Source organism: Pavona decussata, unplaced genomic scaffold (genome assembly GCF_977016875.1).
Source record: "Pavona decussata unplaced genomic scaffold, jaPavDecu1.1 SCAFFOLD_32, whole genome shotgun sequence".
Taxonomy (NCBI): Eukaryota; Metazoa; Cnidaria; class Anthozoa; order Scleractinia; family Agariciidae; genus Pavona; species Pavona decussata.
Window position 1 is genome coordinate 486,773 of NW_028145455.1, and position 20,728 is coordinate 507,500.

Consider the following 20,728-nt stretch of genomic DNA (forward strand, 5'->3'; position numbering starts at 1 on the left):
TTCAACTGTAATCAATGAATATATCAGTACTATGATGGAAATAATGCGGAATATTTAATGAAACAGCAAAGGTAAACACTGGCCAAACTGAACTACAAATCAGAAATTTGCTGCACTAATATCCTGTCGAATATTAGCCATCTCAAAATCCACTCCGGTATCTTTGGACACGACACTTATAAATATGTACAAATGTATGTCTAGCTGCACGGTTTTGTATTTATTATAAGGAATTTGTTTGCCAAGAGGTCTTAAGTTCAAGGTCCACAGATTCGAAACAGCGACAAATTGAAGAATCCCGCGTGCAGAAACTATCCTCACGGAAATTTATTTATTTTATAATTTTTTTTATTAAGCAGAGCTACTTCTTAACAGGGCCCGGCTGGTCAAAGCACCCAGGGTTGGTGTGAACTTTAATTCCAGTTTATTTACTAATTAATAAGCATTTTTACAACAAGAGTTTGGCCCATAGGTTTTGACTTTGAGATTTTTTTTTTTACTTTAACTGAAGGTAGTTACTAGAAACATTTTCAACAAGTGAGATCGAAAAAACCGTTTAACTTTTTAATCGTAGATTTGCATTAATCGACTTCGAACAACCAGGCCCAAAAGACTTTATAAACTGTCAATTTATTAAAATTAAGCATTAAGACAAGTGTCATGGAAATTTGCTTGACCTCTAAATGATCAACAAACTGTAAACTAATTTGCATTTGTAAACCAGTGTATTCACTTGATGATTGGAGGGGGGGGGGGGGGGGTAAAATGGTAATTTGCTGGTATGTAGCCGTATCGGGGATGGCACATAGTGATTATTGATCGATGTTGTGCGATTAAGTGGTATAAGGAAAGTACATGTAGCAGAGTATTTTAAAAGACTTGTATAAGGAATTACCTTTTAAAACAAGTAGACAATCTTTGAGATATGGATTATTACAAGTATTTTGCCTGCTCACCGTTGTGGAGGCATAATTAGGACCGGAGTGGCAGATCGAAAGAGCCCTGAGGTTCTAATTTGTGATTTCTTGAGACTGTTTGTTGACCTGACACCAAAAAGGCAACCATATCCATTTTGGGAGTCTTTTTCTCATTTGCAACATGTTTTATGTTGATCAATGAAGCTATTTTAATCTTTCAAAAATTAACAACTTTGATACTAGATAGTCCCGTAATCACTTTTCTAAATATCTCACATCCCGTACATTTCCCCCCCCCCCCAAATATCCTGTACCCCGTTAATTTTTTCCCTAAAAATCCCGTATCCCAAAACCCCCCAGGGCGACCAGGGCAGCGATCTTTTTCCTCTTAATATGTGGTTTCCCGTTTCTTGCACCGGGAATGGTTTACCATGCAAGGGAAACGAAAATTGAGAGTAATCGTTGGCAGGACAAAGCGATGGTTAAATTTATTTCTTGTCGTAGGTTTATCCAAAATATTACCGAATTATAGTAGCGATTAATGACGCTTAAATTCGTAAACTTGCCTCCTGTGGCTATGAAAAGTTTTTTCTCTGTTCTGGGAAGGCGAACGAAAACAGAGGCTTGCGATAAGTGCCTGTCACGCTAAAATCTGACGCGTAGTTCGCTTATCGTTGTCACAGGGAGAGAACTCCTAAATAAGCTCTCTCGATTGTGGCAACAACAACGATAAAAATGTGAAGCATATTCATTCAGAGCATGCTATATCGGGTAACATTTGGTGCAACTTGTGTGGCAAACAAAACTGCGAGACGAACTACGAGAAAAATTGCCTAACTAAAAACAAACAGTGGAAAAGGAGACGGGTCGCAATCTGCACTAACAAGCTACCAAGAGACTCCTCTTTCTTTCTCTATCACAGGAAATGATTTTTTACTTCTGAAATGCTGATGACACACCTAAGACTAAGCTTGCATTTAAATTGTAAAGGGTAGAGTATAAAACAAAGAATGGGGATTTGTACAATGTAAAATATATTATTTTATTTGTATGCAATATTGTTTCTTCATTCACATTAAAAAGTACTCTAATTTCTCATTGTGTAATACATTTCATGGCGTTTTTGTAAATAATAATAATAATAATAATAATAATAATAATAATAATAATAATAATAATAATAATTTTGTATTCCTCGACTTTTGAAGGAAAAGCAAGAAAATTATCTTCACTTGGTGAAAGCCCAAGGGCGTTTGATAGCTGAATAGTAAAGAATAATGAACTGGATATTTAGCCAGCCACTTCACTCTATTTTTCTCTACACTTTGTTTCCTATGAATTGATATTGGCAAAATAATGAAATTGCAAGATGAAAACCATGAATACTTTAAGAGCAACAAAAGTCCATCCTCTCAGTAAGTCTGCATTTGAGAGACTAGGGTTGGGTTAAAGAGAGGGGAAATAAGGCGAGCGATTTGCAATTTTTTTGAATTCTCTGTCTTCTGTTTCTCTTTTGTGTTTATTCCTTTTTGCTTTCTTCCCGGGGTGATTTGTCTGTCTTGTCAGTAAACAGCGGCTCAGCTAGCCACAGGGCACCCAGCAGTACAGCATGACAGATGTGCAGAGTTATGGAGCTGGCTACAGTGGAAGGGTAAGTATTCCAACACAGCTCTATTACACCTAGGATAAGGAGCCTAGGGAAAACAAACAAACAAACAAACAAAACTAATTAATAAACAGAAGATTTGAGTATGAGCATGTTTGTTACAACACCTGGCTGTCTCGAATAGTGCTAACCAATGAGCAACCAGCCGGTCACAGAAAAAGATGTAAAAAAAGAAGGCAAAAAAAAGGTACTTACTTGATGGAGACCCATAGATTTGTTTTCCACAACAGGAATGGAAGTGTGTGAAAGTACCACACGTAAAACTGGTAATGAAGTGAACGGGAGAACGCCATGCCAATAAAGTTAGACACAAACAACACATAGACAATCTGTGGACACAGTCAAGGCTGAAATGGTGCAGTCTACTTTGTTTTAATAGACACATTTAAGGTGGCTCACAATGATTTCCAGCACTTCCCTTCAGTTATAATTTGATAAATCATTACTACCACTCTTTATCAATGGATACAACAATAATGGTTTCAAACAAATGCCTAAACATTGGTAAACAAGTTATGGTCATATTTTTGACTTAATAGGTTACCATAGCAATGATATAACCTGTTAAAACAGCCCTAATTTTAGCTTTAGGGGAATATGACTAAAAAATGAGCTTGGTGACCCGCTGAGTTGTAATCAGCATGTCAAGGCACAAATTTGTAGGGAAGGGTTCAGAGCCAGCTCTGAATAACCCCTTAAGACTAAACCTCTCCTTATACAAACACTGTTTAAAGTGGACATCTTTCTTTGAAAAAAAAAAAAAAAAAATCCCTAGGATGAGCAGCTCTGTAGGGCAAACACCTCTTAAAGACAAGAGAGAACTGTCAGTGCTCAGCTGCTGAGGATTAAGGGAGGTAAAGTTAGAGACTGACTGTCTTGAACAGGTGACCATCTTAGAGAGGTGTCTGTGATGAAGGTGTGTGTCCTAAAGAGGTGCTCTCAGAGAGGTGTGTGTCTTAGAAATGTGTCTGTCTTATCTCTTTCTATTACAAAAATTATTTATTTTTAAAGGATATGATTAGCAGTTAAAGAACTACTTCGAAAAGGACTTCTAAAATAACATTGTAGAGTTTCTGACTTTCTGTGGAAAAGAAATAGATAAATATTGTTAACACAGTCAACTTCTTTAAAGAAATATTTTTTATAACACTGAATAGAACCCACATCAAATGGGAAATTGTTTTTCCCAATTATTTTTTGGGTCTAAACTGAAAGGCCATATACTTTTTCCCACGCACAAGTAAAGTAGACAATCAGAAAGTAAAGAGCCTTCCAAACTCTGAGTAGCCAGTCTTTTCACTGGAGGTGCTGGCTACAAATGACTTTTAATATTTTATTACTTTATAGTGTTTAGACAAAATTTGTGTGTTTTTCAGATGAGTATAAATGACTGCCAAGCAAAATTTTCCCGAGGCTTAAGGTAGCCTGAGTAGAATTGATTTTCCTTAACTGGTCCCATGACACCAATGCTGTAAAAGACACTTTTTGGGGGTGAGGAGGTGGGATGACTCGTTCTTTAATTCCATAGTTAATTTTGGAACTGCTCTTGTATTTTAGGAACTCCTAGCCGTTCCCTGGCCCGCAGTCTTTTAACAAATTTTTCACATCTTTTACAGTCAACTTCTGATATCGAAAGACCATGCACTCTGACACTTGTAAGAACCTGCTCCTGTCACAGGTCTTAGTCTTTAGGTTTATGTAGTTTTACTATAAATTTTGTTTGTTTGTTTCATCACGCTGGTGTTATAATAGTTTTAACTTAACAGGGTGGTGCCTTGCATGGGCTCTCTTGTCCCATTCACACCTACCCTCTTGGGTTCATAACTTGTTCTCTTTTCATTTGTAGTTATACCCAATAAAACTGTATAAAAAAAATATCTCATTCGTTTGAAGTAAAACTGGCATACCTAGTCCACTTGTACAGATAGAATAACAGCAAAACTGTGAGATGAGAGACAAGAAGGCTAACATGAAAATAACGATTGAGGAAAAACCATTCAGGTAGAAATCTCCAATTAACAGTCCACTGGAACAAGAACTGTCTCCCTAAGTTAAATGCCATGGTGATGTAGCTGATTGGATTGTCCAAGAGGAAGGGAAGGCCAAGTAAAAGCTGTAAAAGAAAAGTGCAACTTACTTGAACTTTATTTACTCTCATGGAATCAGACATGCAGGGTTGCCACTAACCAAAACAGTAAAAATTTCCTGTCTTTTCCTTGACTTTCACTGACCAAAAACCAGTTTTTACTGACAACCCTTCAGATGTTTTTTTTTTTTTCAATTTCAGTAAGGTCTTTCACAGTAACTGTGAAACCTCACTGTTGTCATATCCTGTCATCTTGTTTTTTCTGGTCTCAGTTTCCATTAGCCAGCTTTTGGAAATTAAGGTTGCAATATGGTAGTAGGGATTTTTCGGTTGGCAATTGGACCGCAGTTGTGTGTGAGAAGACATATTTAGTGACTAAAGGTTTTTTGCTATACCTGCACCACAGCGCATAAAGCAAGTCTGGGAATTGTCCACCACACACCAAATGATTTCATAAGTAGCAATAACAAACCAGGAGCAAAGAGCAGAATGTTCATCTTCACACTGACGGCCAGGCTAATAAATTAAAACAACCACAACAAAATCAACGAATTATTCACAGTCAAGGTTACAACTGTACATGTAGTGTTTGGAGGAATTGAGCAAATGTACTGGTTACTAAGGTTAGACTCTTGAAATCAAAAGATCACAGGTTGAATTCTCGGATGGCTTTTGCAAGCATCCATGTTGTGTTGTTTCCCAAGCCAAGAAACTTATCTCAACATCCTCTCTCTCTAGCCCAGGGGGTACTCCACAGATGCCACTAATAGCTGGTTACCAACTGGCTGCCAGTGTTAGCCTTTCATTACAGTGAATCTGATTTGCTCTCAACTGATGAAGGGCTAACATTTGAAATGTCAAATCTCTTTACAGTGGCCAATTTTCCTTTAGTTTTCAACTCTGTTGATAAACCAAACATATGTTTCTACTCCCCATTGACACAGCACTGCAGTTTCTTAGAAACTAACTCCCTTACCTAAACATAACACATCCTAAATTCCACCAGTCCGACACAAAGCAGCTGACTGCAAGATAGAGAAAGAACATGGCTACTGGATCATTGAAGAGACGCAGGATGTAAATTGAGTGGATCCTGTAGGACGCACAGCACATGAAGAAAAAAGCATAAGGAGGAACCTGGAAAGAAAGGCAAAGCAAATAACTTTATGTATATTGTTACTCCTAAAATCAATAAACCTTCCTCAAACAAACTCCTCTAAAATGAGCATCCCTTTTCTCAGTCAAAAATTGAAATGAAATCCCTCCTCCCAGAGTATCCAGAGAAAAACCTCTCGAAGCAAGGACGAGAACCAATAAGAACTCAACCCACATATGACACTGAGTCCAGGAATCAAACCTGGGCCACATTAACCGGAGGCGAGTGCTCTCACCACTGCGCCATCCCTTAGCGCATAGCTGCTTATGCTCAGATGAATTAATGTTACAAAATGAATGACCATTTGATCACAATTTTTCCTATTCACTCTCTTGTACTTGTTGTTGTTTTTCTTTTGGTGGGGGCAGGGATCATCTGAAAATTGGAATTTCTAGGAACATTCAGGTAAAAATAAACCCACCACCTCCGCTTTCCCCTATAAGAAGGAATGGTCCTTATATTATTAAATATTATTAACTTCTAGTAGTCAATCTTCTATACTTACTGTAGCAGTTTTCTGGTAAATTGCAAATACACACACCAGAGTGAGAATATATAAGGCAGCAAAAATATATTGAGCAGTCCTGATGTCTGTTCCATGGCCAGTAAGATAGTACAGTCCAGCAAAGATGTACACAAACCCTGCTGGGTAACTACAGAAAGACAAAAACATATGATTATAGTGGAAATCTCAATTTAACGAACCTCTATATGATGAAGTCCTCAGTATAACAAAAGATATTCTCCAGCCTGGCCTTTTAAAATGTACGGAAAAAAATCTCAATACAACAAACCCTCAAATGAATATAACAAACCAATTTCCGTAGTCCCCTGGCACTTCATTAAATCAAGGTTCCACTGTAATATACTGCTTTGAGTTAAGCACATAAGTCTCTAGCAGAAAAGCCAGCTCCACAAAGAGCTTAGAAAATATAATTTAGCTGAACCAACTATCTGAACTGAATTATATTTTTTTCCATATAAGTCATCTTCCCATTGTAAATAGTTCATATTCTTTTCCTTTTGTATATATTTACATACTAGCTGTCCTGTATCACTATAATTAATTAAGTTAAGTCAGAGTAATTTGTTATATATCCTTCAAATATTTTTAATGAGCAAGCCCAATACTATAAACCCTGAAGACTTTTTTTTTGGTTTCCTTACCTCTTTCTTTGTTAATGTATCTTATATATTTTGTGGCTAATAAATAAATTTCAACTTGACCAGAGTTCATTTGATCCATCATTTGTGTAATTAAGCCGCCATTACACATTGAAACTTTTAGCTGAAACTTGTGTGCAATGGCACTGTGAAAGAAGTTTCAGCAGGCGTTGCACCATGCAACACCGTCGGTTTTGTGAAACTTTTTCTAACTTCCATTACGGGACACATTTCACGAAAAGTAGAACGGCTTTCTACTTCTGCAACGGCTCGCAACGGTCACAGTGGTGAAAAAACAAGAGTTTCACCGTGTAACACCACTTCGTCAAACTGGTCTCGTTCGGTCTTACAGCGCCGTTGCACACAAGTTTCAGCTGAAAGTTTCAACGTGTAACGGCAGCTTTAGTCATAGTGGTGCAAAATCCATTATTTGTACCCTTCACATTTACATTCCCACAATTGCCACCATAATCAACCATGACTTGCTCCCGTCTCGTAGTCAGTCGGTAGAGCAACAGTAATCAAATCCAGAGGTTGCAGGTTTATTTCCCAGCGTGGCCAAGCCTTGTGTGATCTCCCATTTCCTTACTAGAGCTCATGCTCAGGGAGAATTTCATGGTTTCACTTTAGCTCTACAACATACACTGTAGAGTTAATTCTCTGATTCATTATTATTGTTTAAATACATATGTAGGGCTGTTATTAGAAAATATTATGGCCATGACCTGAAAACACAGTGAAGTTGCGTGGTTGAAGATTTTTGTCTTAATGCCTTGTGTAGTCTCCCATTTCCTTACTATGGCTAATGCTTAGTAGCAAATTCATGGGTTCACTTTAGCATCTAAATATATGATAATCAGTAGCGGTGTATAAGCAACTAGTTCACTTCACAGACTATCATGGTACTTGTCTATATTTATGGATACCGAGGATAGAAATTCACCCTTACACCAGTGGACCTGTTGCTCCTTTGAGGTATGCGTAATCATATGTTCCATTTATGACACCCTCAACTTCCTCCATGTAAGCTTCCCAATCTATCTCTGTATCTGAAATAGATATAAAAGACCCTTGATTTTTAAAAATTTAACCTAAATCTGGTTTCTGTTGAAAGATCTTTCTCAATTAAAAATTCACAAATGTTCCTACCAGGGGAGGACAGGGTCAAACGTGTGACTCAAAGCAACTTTAAGATAAAGCCACAAAGAATGAAAGATCAGTTCTGGCAAAGTTTGAACCTTGGAACTGTTTCAACATTGAGCTTTTAAGCTGAAAAACTTTCCTTTTTATTATATGTATATTAAATCACTAAATCTATGGGATCCATGCACCATAATTGGGTCAAGTCCACTGCAGAGATCAATGAGCTGAATGGCAAATAATAAGCTATTTTATAAACTAAAAATTATTCAGAAAAAAGGTCAACTATATGAAATTTACTCACACTTAATTTTCCGGATGACCACAACATTAACCACAATCTCTGCAAATAGGAGACCAAGAGCCACAATCCAGGTCTTGGTGGGATCAAACAATAACCTTTTTAGCCATTGAATAAGAAACTGCAAATCAAAATCTGGTCCTTTAGATTTCCCTCTTTTCTTAAGAACCGCCATTTTGGACATATAGAGTGTTCTCGGCAGGGCGACTTTCTTCGGCAATTCCTTCGTGTATTGTTATTGGCTATGCGAACATTCGGTTTTATCCGAAGATTTTCCGATAAAGAACCGAAGGGTTTCGATGTTGTTGAAACCACAACATGGCGAAATCCTTGCAGCTGTCTGCGATTGTTATTGCTGTTTTTAATGTGGGTATTTTTCCGACTGAAAGCTCAGCACAACGACAGATATGCACATATTTTGGTATGAATCATTTATTTCGCTGTTATCACTGCCATACTGCTCTAGTACGCTTTTTTAGATGTGAATTTGTTTAAAGTTCTCGAATTAACCTAAAGCTTATCCACGCGTACGGCGAACGACCTTTTTAACCTCAAAAGACTGGACACACTTGCACATAAAACGGAAAACTGTAATTTATAGCAATACTGATGATCTCATTTAATATTTATTGTGTGCTTGAATTTGTGCACGAAATTTTCAAGGTCACATTTTGCGATTAACGGTCATATACATTTTAAGCTTGCAGTACGCGTACGGAATTCCCCTCCCAAAAGTCTGGACACAATTATTGCACATAACAGGAAAACTGTAATTCATAACAATACTGATGATCTCATTTAATATTTATTACGTGCTTACGCTTGTGCATGAAATGTTCAAGGTCACATTTTACGATGTAAGGTCATTTACATTTTAAAGCCTACGGTTGAGGAATTCCCCTCCCAGCGGGCAATCATGTTTTTCTAACTTTGGGTTATGTGTAATCGTGTGCAATTTCTTACTTTGCGGGTTTTTTCTTTTTTTTTTGGGGGGGGGGGTGGGGGGGGGATGAGGGTTTCCCCCTAATGTAAAAAAAACTAAGAGCTAAATTATGTACTGAATGAGCCAATCCTTAATATCTACAGTAAAAAACACAGATGCTGTTAAATTCAACTACTATTTACTTGAATAAATGCACCTCCCAAGAGGATCTTCATTCAAAAATGACAAAATGAGATGCAATTGAGGTAGAAATTGGCTTTTTCTTTGTATCAGACCTGCCAACTCTGACGGTTTCGCTGTGAGATTCACAGTTTGTGGTAGCATATCATTCTCCCGGTTTGACTTCTATTCCCATCTCAGTCGGTTTCTCAAAATTATACTCATAAACAAATTGACCAATATTATCACCAGTGAATTAAAAACAAAAATCAAGAAACTGTAATTTCTATTAGTTAACATTTGATTATCTCTGAAAGGGGGAAAATAAATTATCTATGATCTCCCAAAGCTTGAGCTAAAGATAAATGGGTTCAAGTCTCCAAGGATCCTGGGCCATAATTGATAAATGGAATGTCATAATTCTCAATTATTGTTTCGTGAAGTGGAACTCAATCTACTTTGTGCAATGCTTTCAGGCATATTACTCTGTGCAACCTTTTCGTCCAACTGTGTTTCCTGCAAAAAGAGTGTATATAACTTTCTTGGCAAAAACAGTCGGAAAAATGCTCCACACTTGCCCAGTTTTAGCCTGTGTGCACTAAACCCTAGAAGATTTTAATTTTTCAGTCGTACCAAGGCTAATTTACTAGAAATTTTGCCTCTACTTAAATGTAGTGGCAGTTTCATGCAATCAAATCCTTCAAAATTCAATGTGTAGGCAAAAAGCAAATGACATGGACCCACATTAATTTAACACAATAAATCAGCAGTACATGCTAAAACTGGGTAAGCTTGGAGTGTTTTTTACTTTTTGGCTAAAGAAGAGATTTACATCATTCTTACAGGAAACCCCTCAATTGTGATGGTGTAGTATAAGCTTAAGGGTAGTGTGACATGCTTGTTGTTTGATCTTGTGTCCTGATTACCGACTCACTGCCCAAGTAACATGTCAGACGTAAATCAGAGTCCATGGCATCTGAAGTTGTTCAAAACTGGGTTTTCTCTACAGGTTCTGACAGAACACCCAAGGAATCATACAGTCTATCCAACTGCACATGGTTCAGAGAACGCTCCTGCTGCACAAGAACAGAAGTGACGTCAACGTTCTTGGGGATGCCTCATGTTGATACATCAAGTGATGAATGCCTCAATCACCTCAATTATATGATGTGTTATTTCTGTAGCCCGGAGCAGTCCCGATGGTTCAGACAAGGCAAGCTTCATATCTGTCAAAGCTTCTGTGATGATATCTATAAGCACTGCAAAGATGCAAAGTATGATGGCAAGACGATTGGCTCTGCATATTCTGATGGAAGTCAGTTTTGTAAGGCACAGTTTTTCAATATTCTAGATGACGACACTCAAGCGTGTTTTAAATTTGATGATTCACTGTTTGGGTCTGGATCAATGCAACAGGCCAGGTTGCAACTAGTTGCGGTATTTCTTTGTATCAGCCTGATATACTACCTTTCTTGGACGTGATGTGCTCACAGAAGGAACTTTCAGTTGTAGACAAGGTAGCAGGCCACTTTAGAAGCAGAAACCAGACTTGAAAATGCCCCAATACTTGTCTAGAAACTACTATTAATATTTACCAAAATAATGACACAAAATCAAATAATTGCTCCCTTCAAAACCTATAATAACCGCTGCGCCTTTTAAATAAAATAAAAACATTCAGTGACTGTAGCATACACTTCCCTCAAATAATCACTACTTGGTAATTAGACAAGTTAAAATTGATCAAGATCAAGACCATTGTAAAATTAGTTAATTTCTTTCTATTAGAGAAAATACGAGAAACACAACCTTAAGTGTTTTGTTCTTGGATAGGCAATTGAAAAGTTTCCTGCAAAAAGGACATACATAGCTTGTTTGGCCAAAACGTTAGGCAAAGGATTCACACAGCCTGCATTGTAGATTTTGTGCATTAAACTAAAGCAAGGTTTAAAATTTTTGTACCAAGACTTATATTTTACCAGAAATTTTGCCTTAGTTTTAATGTAGCATTAATTTGATGAGTTTCAGTCTTCATGCAAAATAAATTTAGATCTACATCTAACCCACAAAATCCACAGAATCTGACCTTTTTGGTCACAAAAGCAACATTTCCCTGTTTTGCAGGTAACCCTTCCAAGTCTCATTTCTAAGGTGGTGAATGCTTTGGAAATATTATTATAGTTATCACGATATTGTCATTTATTCCTGTATTAATAGTTTTAATAAAAAGAGATAGTTAATCACTGTGATTATATAAATATTCAACTTTATTTTTATGTTTTAGACCTGTTACTACTGTGCTAAGTAGTGGTGTGGTTTGGAACTCCACCTTACAAAAACCTGGAGGGTAACCTAGCAATCCACTACTATTCAATCCATGGATCCTTGGAGATTTGCTTGCCTTTTTACTCCAAATGGAGCTAAAACACTTAGAAGCTAGTCTGAGTTCTGAAAAAATATCAATTATAGATAATAATTAGATAATAATTATTATTCAGATAGTCTCCAGCCCTATTAAAGCTGGCTTTATAGTCGTACAATAAATTTTCCGTTAGGAGATCAAGATGTCACCTGTAACGTTTATGGTATCTATTAGCACGCCATCATATTATGTATTCCATGTACTTATACTATTCTATTTCCTTTTGTTATCTGTTGCAGTTTCTCATAAATCATTTATATTCCCTTTAGTTACATATTAGAGAGAATTGCGTTTACGGCAAACGACAAACGCGAGTTTCGCGTTTATGTTTTCTTGAAAAAAATGGGTACATAGATGAGAATAGTGCAAAATAATTCTGGCCTTTGATGCTAACGTAAGACAACTCAATTTTACTTTGAAACTGAAAACAGCGAACGGCAAATTTTGGGTAAACATGGTCACGTGGTCATTTTAGGCGTTTGCCGTTTGCCGCAAACGTGTTGCTTGATCTCTCTATTGTTACCTGTGTGGTAACTAAGCCAAAAAGAAAATTGCAGTCCCGACGTTCCAAGACTTGTGGGTGGAATTTAGAATGCCTTACCCTGCTTAGCAGAACATTTCTTTCTGGGAAGTTTTTTTTAGCATGGACGAAGTTTTTCGCGTCCCCAACGTTTCGCGTAGTTGGCCTGTTTTCCTGTTAGCAGGGTAAGAAATGCCCCTGACTTCATGAAACATTTCCTTACTTTCCCGGGCAGACCTCACTAAAAGTCTGTTTTCATAACTTTTCCGTGAGTGCGGCCACCCGACGAATTAAAATTTAAAAAAGGTCAGAAAAACCAGAAGGCAGTGGAAATTTGTCTTCCGCACCAATCTTAACACTATCGAAACAAGGAAAACACTGAGTTTTAACGTAAAAGAGGACAAGAATTTATTTTTCTGCCTTGATAGCTTATTGTGTTAGGTTCAACAACCCCTAGGTAGCTCTTAGGGTAAGCACACTGGAAAAACAGCAGTGGTACGTGTAACTTGAAGGGCCTCTCAGCATCTGAGTGCCGGCGGCAGGCGCTATAGGCAAGGTCATTTGTTTATGCATGGCGATTCAGTATACCCAGATCCTAGCAACTGAAGACTCGAAAACGGTCTAGAAATATCGCTATGAAGACTAACTATTGAAAACTGGGATTAAAGGATTACAAAGCTTTTTACAGTAATTGTGGAATTTTTCGACCTCTCATTGGTCTCCCGGAAACCCATTGTGTGTGAGTTACATAACATACAGAGGGATTAAAACTGCCTGAAAAACATTTCAAGGGTGTGTGCCACATAAAATTATTCCCACGCTCTTGTTCAAATTTTGAAAAATTCCTCTGTCCTCTATGTTCTTAATATTTTTCCCCGGGCGGGTATTGAGGGCGTAAAACTAACAAAAGTGTTCGTTCGTTTGTATGTTAATAGTTACCATCTTCAATATTTTGTTTACCTTTTTTGTGATCAATTGTGGTTGGAAAATGTCACGAGATGTTCGTATGCGCGACTTTCAATGTTTCCTTTTAGCATAGTATTGGTGGCATTTCTTGTCAGGTAATATTGGCTTTGGGTCCCAGCAAACCAGCTGAGTAAACTGACGGTCATATTAATTTTCTATCTTTTTTTCTTGCCGAGAGCAAGCTCTGGAAGTCCAGCTTGATCGGGTCAAGTTCACGACTCGCTACACTTAACTTCCCTTCTAAAATATGTAAACGTGATAACCAACTAAAAAAACAAGCTATTTTTGACCTTCAGGCGCAATAAATATCGGCTACACTTCTACGTCTGATGTAATTATCCACCATCGTATGATTGTCGTATGTCATGATTGCATACGCATGATAATTAATTTGTCGTCAATTCCGCCAACGCAAGATTTTCTAGCGCCTGTGATTTCACCCTGATTTCTGGGAACAGAATCACAAGAATATTCAAAACTATAAATTATGAAGTTCGTCGTGTTGAAACTGCCAGTCATGATTAATTTTAGAGTGGACACAACGCGTTAAAAATTACCTGAAACCAATGTCAGACAGTTCGCCCGCTTCCGGTTGGTTTTTACATTCAACCTGCCACCTACGATCAATACATTTATTAATCACAGATTATTCTAGAAAAGGGCGTTTGTAGATACTCCTCAATAAATTCAGTACGTGACGATAATCACATGAAACACAAATTGCATATGATAATGGCAAAAGTTCTCTATCCAGCAGTTGTTTATTCGCCTGTAATTATCTTGTAAACCGGAAGTGAGAGAAGTGATTTCCCTTGATGCTTCGCGCGCGGCCTTGGCTACCCACGTCACATTGACTGTTTTGAGTTGTTAGTGTTCGAGAATGGCGTGTCATGGTTGTGTGTTTGGCTAATAGCAAAAGATTTACTCACCTTTTCCCGTCTAACAAACGATTATTTCGCCATGGCTAGCAGCAGCAGTAGTGCTGCAAGGTCTGAATTCATAGTTGGAGGCAAATACCGCCTTGTTCGTAAGATTGGGAGCGGTTCTTTTGGCGATATTTACTTGGCAGTCACCTCGAATAACTCGGAGGAAGTGGCCGTGAAGCTCGAGTCTCAGAAAGCCCGTCATCCACAGCTTCTCTACGAGTCAAAGCTCTACAAAATCCTCCAAGGTGGTGTGGGAATCCCTATTGTTCGTTGGTATGGCCAAGAGAAGGACTACAATGTATTGGTTATGGATCTACTCGGGCCAAGTTTGGAGGATCTATTCAACTTCTGCTCGCGTCGCTTTACAATGAAAACAGTTCTGATGTTAGCAGACCAAATGATTAGTCGAGTCGAATATGTCCACAACAAGAACTTTATTCACCGAGATATCAAACCTGATAACTTCTTGATGGGTGTCGGAAGGCACTGCAACAAGCTGTATTTGATTGATTTTGGCCTAGCGAAGAAGTACCGCGACACCAGATCCAAACAACATATTCCTTACCGCGAAGACAAAAACCTTACGGGAACGGCCCGCTACGCCAGTATTAATGCACACCTCGGCATCGAACAGTCAAGGAGAGATGACATGGAATCACTTGGCTACGTTCTAATGTATTTCAATCGCAGCAGTCTCCCTTGGCAAGGCTTAAAAGCGGCCACGAAGAAGCAGAAGTACGAGAAAATTAGCGAGAAAAAGATGTCAACCCCAGTCGAAGTCCTTTGTAAGGGTTTCCCAGCTGAATTTGCCATGTACCTCAACTACTGTCGCGGTCTTCGCTTCGAAGAGAACCCCGATTACATGTATCTGAGGCAGTTGTTCAGGATTTTATTTCGGACTTTGAACTACCAGTACGATTACATTTTCGACTGGACCATGTTGAAACAGAAAGCGGCGCAAGCGACGGCCGCAACTTCGACTGCTGCGGGTGGAGTAAGCTTCACTCCGTCAAAAAAACCTGACCATTCCCATCCGGCGTGCCATCATTCCAAAGCCAAGGGCAATGTTTACGACGGATTGTACGATTACTAAACGCTCGAACGTGGCTGCACAATTGGGTGAAAGAAATAGCCGAGAATGCGACCGCTTGGAATGGAAAAGAAACGCTGATTCATGCACATCTTTCGTGTCGCGGACATAAGTTAGGGCGCGTGATCAAATGCAGTACATGCCTTTCGGCTGTCAGGCCAAAGGAAGGTTTTTAAATAATTAGCTGTTTCCACTCGTTTTGTTTTCTTTTAATTTTTTGAACGTATTGCTGGGTATTTCAGCAGGCTAGGGTTTTCTATAAAGCTAAACACAGTGGTTTTTTAGGCGGAAAAGAAGGCCTTAGAGGGAAATGTTGCAGTTTTTTGTTGAAAACGTGAAAATAACAAAACTTGTGCTCATGCGCGTGACAGATCATTGAACAATACTCAATTCAACGTAATCAGTGGTATTTTTGCCTTTTCATAACACGTTTCAGTTTGTATTATGTGTTTTTGTTGTCCGAGTGCATAGAATATTCGTGATTAGGGGCTTGTAGTTGAAGTTTTTGTATGAATTTACTTTAATTTGTAATCTATCTAACGTGATTGCAAATGATGACTTTTTTGAGCTTATGCTAAATTAGTATGTAAATACACAATTATTAATATTATAAGCTTGCTTTTGTTTACGGTTTATGCTAATAAAAATTGAAATATCACAGCACAATTTTTTCATCAACTTCTTTCTAAAGTTTTTAGCTTTAAGTATTTTTAGGCATTACTGTGCGAGATAATATCATTGAGGCTTCCAAGATGAAGTGGCTAGATACTTCATGTAAATTGTTGGCCATGAGTGAATAATTCAGATTGAAATTTCCAACAAAGTAGTTTGAGAAGGACAGTGTTGCGGAAGAGTGGCTGTCAATCCAGCACCTGCCTGTTCTCTACTATCTTTTTACCACTGGCCTCCTTGGGGCAGAAGCAAATACGCTCCCAACACTCTTGCCTTCACAATGGCTATTTTAAAACCTGTTGATCTTATAACAGTTACAACTGTTTACAAATATTTTAGTCTACCAGAAATAAAACACGTTCTCAAGGCTGTCACCATATTCTTTCAGCTGTGAGTGGCATTTTTGACGAAGCAGGTTTCAGATGTCCAGAGTGATGGAGAGCTAGTTGCCGATGTGACATCCATCTGTCAGCTGTGGTCTGTTATGCCCCGTGGCTGTTAGGCCCAGACATTGACATTAAATTTTTTCTTCAATAAACATGGCTATAATGTTTTGAAAGCAAAATTTGTGTCTGGGAACCATCAAGGACTTCAAGGTGTTTGACTTTGTTATTTTTCAGAGATACAAGTGTGATTTGCAAAATGTATTCTGGCTAAATGGGGAATTATTTTCTTTGGAAACAATGTTTCCTAGTTTAACCAAGGTCTGAAAGCAAATCTCTGCAATCTTCTTTCTTGAAACAATTTTTTAAGACTTGCTGATCTTGTGGGGGGTCAATTATGCGGAAAACACTTTTATCTCATAATAATCACAGCTGTATTGGGGTAAGGCTTGTTTGTTCTAGGTCATTTTGCCTGTTAGAATGCTTAGTTATGTCTTATGAATTGTTGGTCTTGGCAAATGTACAAGCTCTATTTTTTTAAAATCCTCTATAAAGACTTACACTTTACACTGAGCAGCCCTTTCCTGTGACCACTTGGGGGTTAAAAACGTGATCCCAGGAAAATATTTTTCAGAGATTGTGCTCGTACTACGGGTGTGTTGGTTGTTTTGACTTGCTGATGTATATTAGCGGGATTAATTAGAAATTATTATTGGTTTCTAAGGGTGCACTGGGTCCCCTTTGGAATTTTTAGTGGGTTTTTTCGTGAAAGGGTGTCCTATGATGTCAACTTTCCATACAGAACATTAGAAGTAATGATAAATTGGGGGTATAAATTTAATATTTGGGATGTGCAACCTAAAATAATATAAGTTTATTTTTTGAAGTCTCTTGCATAGTGTTATCTGGTGTGTGATTTATGAGAATAATTATTACTATCTTAAATATGACCATGTTTACAAAGCTGTTGTCAACTGCCTTGTAATAGGAACAGAGCCAAATCCTTCGTGGAATTTCTGTGCCATGTTTGACACGTTTGTGCAAATTTTATGGGCCTATCTTTTATTTCTGGTAATTCTGCCATCTGTACAGAATAAACACTGTTATTGATAAAAGTTGTTTTTGTAATGAACACTTCAATGTTCGCTGTATTGTTATAGCATAGTTAAAATTTGCTGACGTTGTCTCAATAGAAATACTGTTTCCATAACAAACATCTTCCTGTTTTAGCTTAAGTACCAGTATGCGGCTCTGTTACCATGGTACTTCTTCCAAAATTAATGATTTAATATCAAATGTTTTCAGAGATTTTGAAAGCTTGTTAGAACCTTTAGTTTCTTTTGTTGGTCAATCTAATGTGATCATCTGGTTACAATGATTTATTGAAGCTGAAAATTTGTCCTTAATGAGAGGCCTTGGAGCACTTGAGGGTAGTGCATTTGAATGGCGTTTCAGCCCAAGAAGGTGGGAAGCTTTTAAAAAACGCGTGGGATAGTGGTGCGATGGTGAAGTTTCCAATATTTGATTGGTGCATTGATCCCTACCAAGACAGTGTTCTTTTTAAAATTCCTGAATATCAGTTCAGTTGGTGGGATTGAGATTAAGTCTAACCCAAGATTCACCTTTGCCTCAGCAGACTGCATAGATGCGCATATATGTCTTAACTAGCCAGTGAGGGACAGCGTTTTGCATGTTTTTTTTGGCCACTTGAAAAAGTCCAAAAAACCTTTTATATAGGGGTTGGCCCAGGGAGGTGTGGGGGGGGGGGGGGGAGGCAGGGGAGGGGGGACAAATTTGGTTACATCTCAAAAGAATTCAAAGTCTACCATTTTCCAACCAGCCTGGACAAAGATTATTGCAGACCAAACTGGATAAATTCTCTATCTTAATTATTATTCAGACAATCTCGTACCCAAAGTCTGAAAGGCTAAATCAGCCAGCAGTTGATTCGCCAGGAGAGACTCTGGGGAACTGGAATTGTATTACCGCAAGATTTCTGCGGTAAAACAATGCAAACTGTTATGGGGCTGCCAATCAAAATATTTAATTTTTTTCAAATTCTCCAGAGTCTCTAATGGTGCCCACCTGCTGACCAAAAACCCTAAGGACTCTGGGTACGAGATTTTTATTCAGATAATTCAGTGATAGCTGAATATAAACTGGTGCGTTTTCATGAGAAGAACATCAGCAAAAAGCTGCTGTTTGTATACTTGCGATTTGCCACTTTTTATCAGATAAAATTTGTATAAAATTCATCACCCTCCACCCTCCCCTCCCCCCCAGCATATCCCTTTCTGCACATTCCCCATGAGAAAAGAAAAGATTTGGCCTTCTGTTATGTTATTTTCAGTATCAAATCCGATGTAGCGACGCTTTACAGAACTCTTATGAAAACAGTTTATTAATTTACTTCTTTAAACAAAATATGATTAAAGATGTTCCTTATTTTTCCAATTAAAATTCAAATCAGAAATAACATTGAAGAATAGTTTGATAATGTCAAAGGTCTTGTTTTTCATGAAATTTACCAAATTCATAAACCAGACTATCATGTTAAATGTTTAATAGACCTTATTCGCTCTACATGCCAATAAATTGCCCATTACAAACCACCTGATACTCTCAGGAAAATTGATCCTTTGTCTTTTTTGAAGTAAAGAATGCATGCCAGCGTGAATGTAACCAATTCGAAAAGAGACTATTCCCTTGTAGAGTATCGTTACATGGTCTGTAAATGGGGAAACAAAACAACGAAACGAGTAAGGTCTATTTATGTTTCCAGAAAGTGAGTAACTTGAATTATTAAATAGCGTACCTTGAATAAAATTAACACCATAAAATTGGCATAATTCCTTTGGAGCAATTCGTAACAATTGCATCATGTGATCGTCGCGGTAGTCGTGGCCGAGTGGTTAAGGCGATGGACTAGAAATCCATTGGGGTCTCCCCGCGCAGGTTCGAATCCTGCCGACTACGAAATGTGTTTTTTTTCTTTTGAATTCATAATAAATATAAGAAATGAAACAAACAGGTAAACAAAAAGAGACTGAAAAATTAGAACGAAATGTTCTTCTTTTTTAGTGTGTCTTTTGCGAAATGAAAAAGGGTAAAACAGAAGAACAGAGAACTATTTCTGAGGTTTTCTGAGGTCAGTAAACATCAAACGGCAGATATACGTTTTGAGTCTGTTTTCGGACCTTAGGGTTTGACCAGCTTATAGCAGTGACTTTTTTCCGTTCATCCCCCGAGGACGGTTTGTGCTGCAAACCGAAATATTGTAGAAATGATCGCTAAAATTGATCACTCCATTTTACCTCTTTTTTTTGTAAAATTCAATGTAACTAGAAGCTTTAACTTCTTAGGCCAGGTTCGGCAAAAGCGAAAACTGTCCAGTTTTATAGCATTCATAGTCAATTACTCAGGAACGAAATGAAGGCTAGGAATTTTTGCGTTTTATTTACAATCGTTCGTAATAAATACACACAAGAGATGACATCCTCTCTTGATACACAAGCCATTTTTTCTTCAGAAAATACATTCTGCAACTCTTGAGTACCATTTTTCAATTACTATGAAATAAAATTTTTCAATAAAGGAAATGGTCAAAACTGCTATACTCGAACAGGACCCACCATACCACAAAATAAATGGTGGTCTCTGCCTGCAAACCCTTCCTTAATCTCAAAAGATGGCGTCTTTATTGCATAGTCACCTCTCTATCCAGCAGAAAAAAAAATGACAATGGAATTCAAAACTCAATTTTCTTGTTTATCCAGCAATACTGACTCTTGCTAGCTAAATATTTCTGTGTCAGCTCAAATTTTAAAGCCAATAAGTATTGTTGGTAATGTTCATGAGATAGGTTGGGTCTTCGACAACCCCCCTACCCCAGACATGGTGAGTCCTCTTCGAACAAACTTGTTATGACCAGTTCGCTTAATACTTATCCAATTTTCAAACTTCTTGGTATAAATCGGTACCTAATGAGCAACGCAGTATACTGGATTCATTTGTGTTTGCGATTGCATAGAATACCTTGTTACCAGAAGAGAGACCTTGGATTGTGAGACCTCTTATCTGCCCATTAATTATATTTTAATCGTGCTCTCTGCCTTTCCAAATATGGACTCCTGAAGAAACAGCGCTATCAACGAGATTAAAAAGAAAAACACGGCGGACACTAGCTCCCACGTGACCAGCACGACACCAATCGAAAA

The 20,728-nt window shown here is 37.9% G+C and overlaps 4 protein-coding genes and 1 non-coding gene across 6 annotated transcripts in view; 3 read left to right on the forward strand and 2 right to left on the reverse strand.

The window, feature by feature from the left end:
* Nucleotides 1-1,934: 1,934 nt before the first annotated feature.
* Nucleotides 1,935-8,614, reverse strand: LOC146484487 (dol-P-Man:Man(5)GlcNAc(2)-PP-Dol alpha-1,3-mannosyltransferase-like). The gene is made up of 9 exons (XM_085104566.1): nt 8,434-8,614; nt 7,939-8,038; nt 6,331-6,478; nt 5,646-5,806; nt 5,065-5,185; nt 4,491-4,696; nt 3,600-3,664; nt 2,779-2,914; nt 1,935-2,611 (listed from the first exon to the last, which is right to left on the reverse strand). The coding sequence occupies exons 1-9, from the start codon at nt 8,612-8,614 to the stop codon at nt 2,437-2,439; spliced, it is 1,293 nt and encodes a 430-aa protein (XP_084960692.1). The 3' UTR covers nt 1,935-2,436.
* Nucleotides 8,615-8,720: 106 nt separating this feature from the next.
* On the forward strand, nt 8,721-12,204 carry LOC146484488 (riboflavin-binding protein-like). The gene is made up of 2 exons (XM_085104565.1): nt 8,721-8,851; nt 10,542-12,204. The coding sequence occupies exons 1-2, from the start codon at nt 8,749-8,751 to the stop codon at nt 11,012-11,014; spliced, it is 576 nt and encodes a 191-aa protein (XP_084960691.1). The 5' UTR covers nt 8,721-8,748; the 3' UTR covers nt 11,015-12,204.
* A 1,977-nt stretch (nt 12,205-14,181) lies between these two features.
* Nucleotides 14,182-16,122, forward strand: LOC146484489 (casein kinase I). The gene has a single exon (XM_085104564.1). It carries the CDS (start codon nt 14,401-14,403, stop codon nt 15,457-15,459), a length of 1,059 nt encoding a protein of 352 aa, XP_084960690.1. The 5' UTR covers nt 14,182-14,400; the 3' UTR covers nt 15,460-16,122.
* Nucleotides 16,123-18,834: 2,712 nt separating this feature from the next.
* Nucleotides 18,835-20,728, reverse strand: part of LOC146484490 (uncharacterized) — an 11,059-nt gene continuing 9,165 nt past the window's right edge. For both annotated transcript variants that reach the window (XM_085104577.1, XM_085104578.1), the window contains exon 6: nt 18,835-20,728. This exon is cut by the window's right edge and continues 343 nt beyond it. In XM_085104577.1, the coding sequence (XP_084960703.1) occupies nt 20,600-20,728 (129 nt within the window). In that variant the 3' untranslated portion in view covers nt 18,835-20,599.
* Trnas-aga (transfer RNA serine (anticodon AGA)) lies at nt 19,406-19,487 on the forward strand. Its single transcript has one exon. It is a non-coding gene; the product is annotated as a tRNA-Ser (tRNA).

Bases quoted from the DNA above. Each gene is read 5' to 3' on its own strand.
- LOC146484487 (XM_085104566.1), bottom strand. From the start codon at position 8,614: ATGTCCAAAATGGCGGTTCTTAAGAAAAGAGGGAAATCTAAAGGACCA. The intron at 8,039-8,433 runs GTGAGTAAATTT...TATCTATTTCAG, and splicing joins GGTCATCCGGAAAATTAAGT to ATACAGAGATAGATTGGGAA. The intron at 3,665-4,490 runs GTATGCCAGTTT...TCTTTTCCACAG, and splicing joins TATCTGTACAAGTGGACTAG to AAAGTCAGAAACTCTACAAT.
- LOC146484488 (XM_085104565.1), top strand. From the start codon at position 8,749: ATGGCGAAATCCTTGCAGCTGTCTGCGATTGTTATTGCTGTTTTTAAT. The intron at 8,852-10,541 runs GTATGAATCATT...TTTTCTCTACAG, and splicing joins ACAGATATGCACATATTTTG to GTTCTGACAGAACACCCAAG.
- LOC146484489 (XM_085104564.1), top strand. From the start codon at position 14,401: ATGGCTAGCAGCAGCAGTAGTGCTGCAAGGTCTGAATTCATAGTTGGA.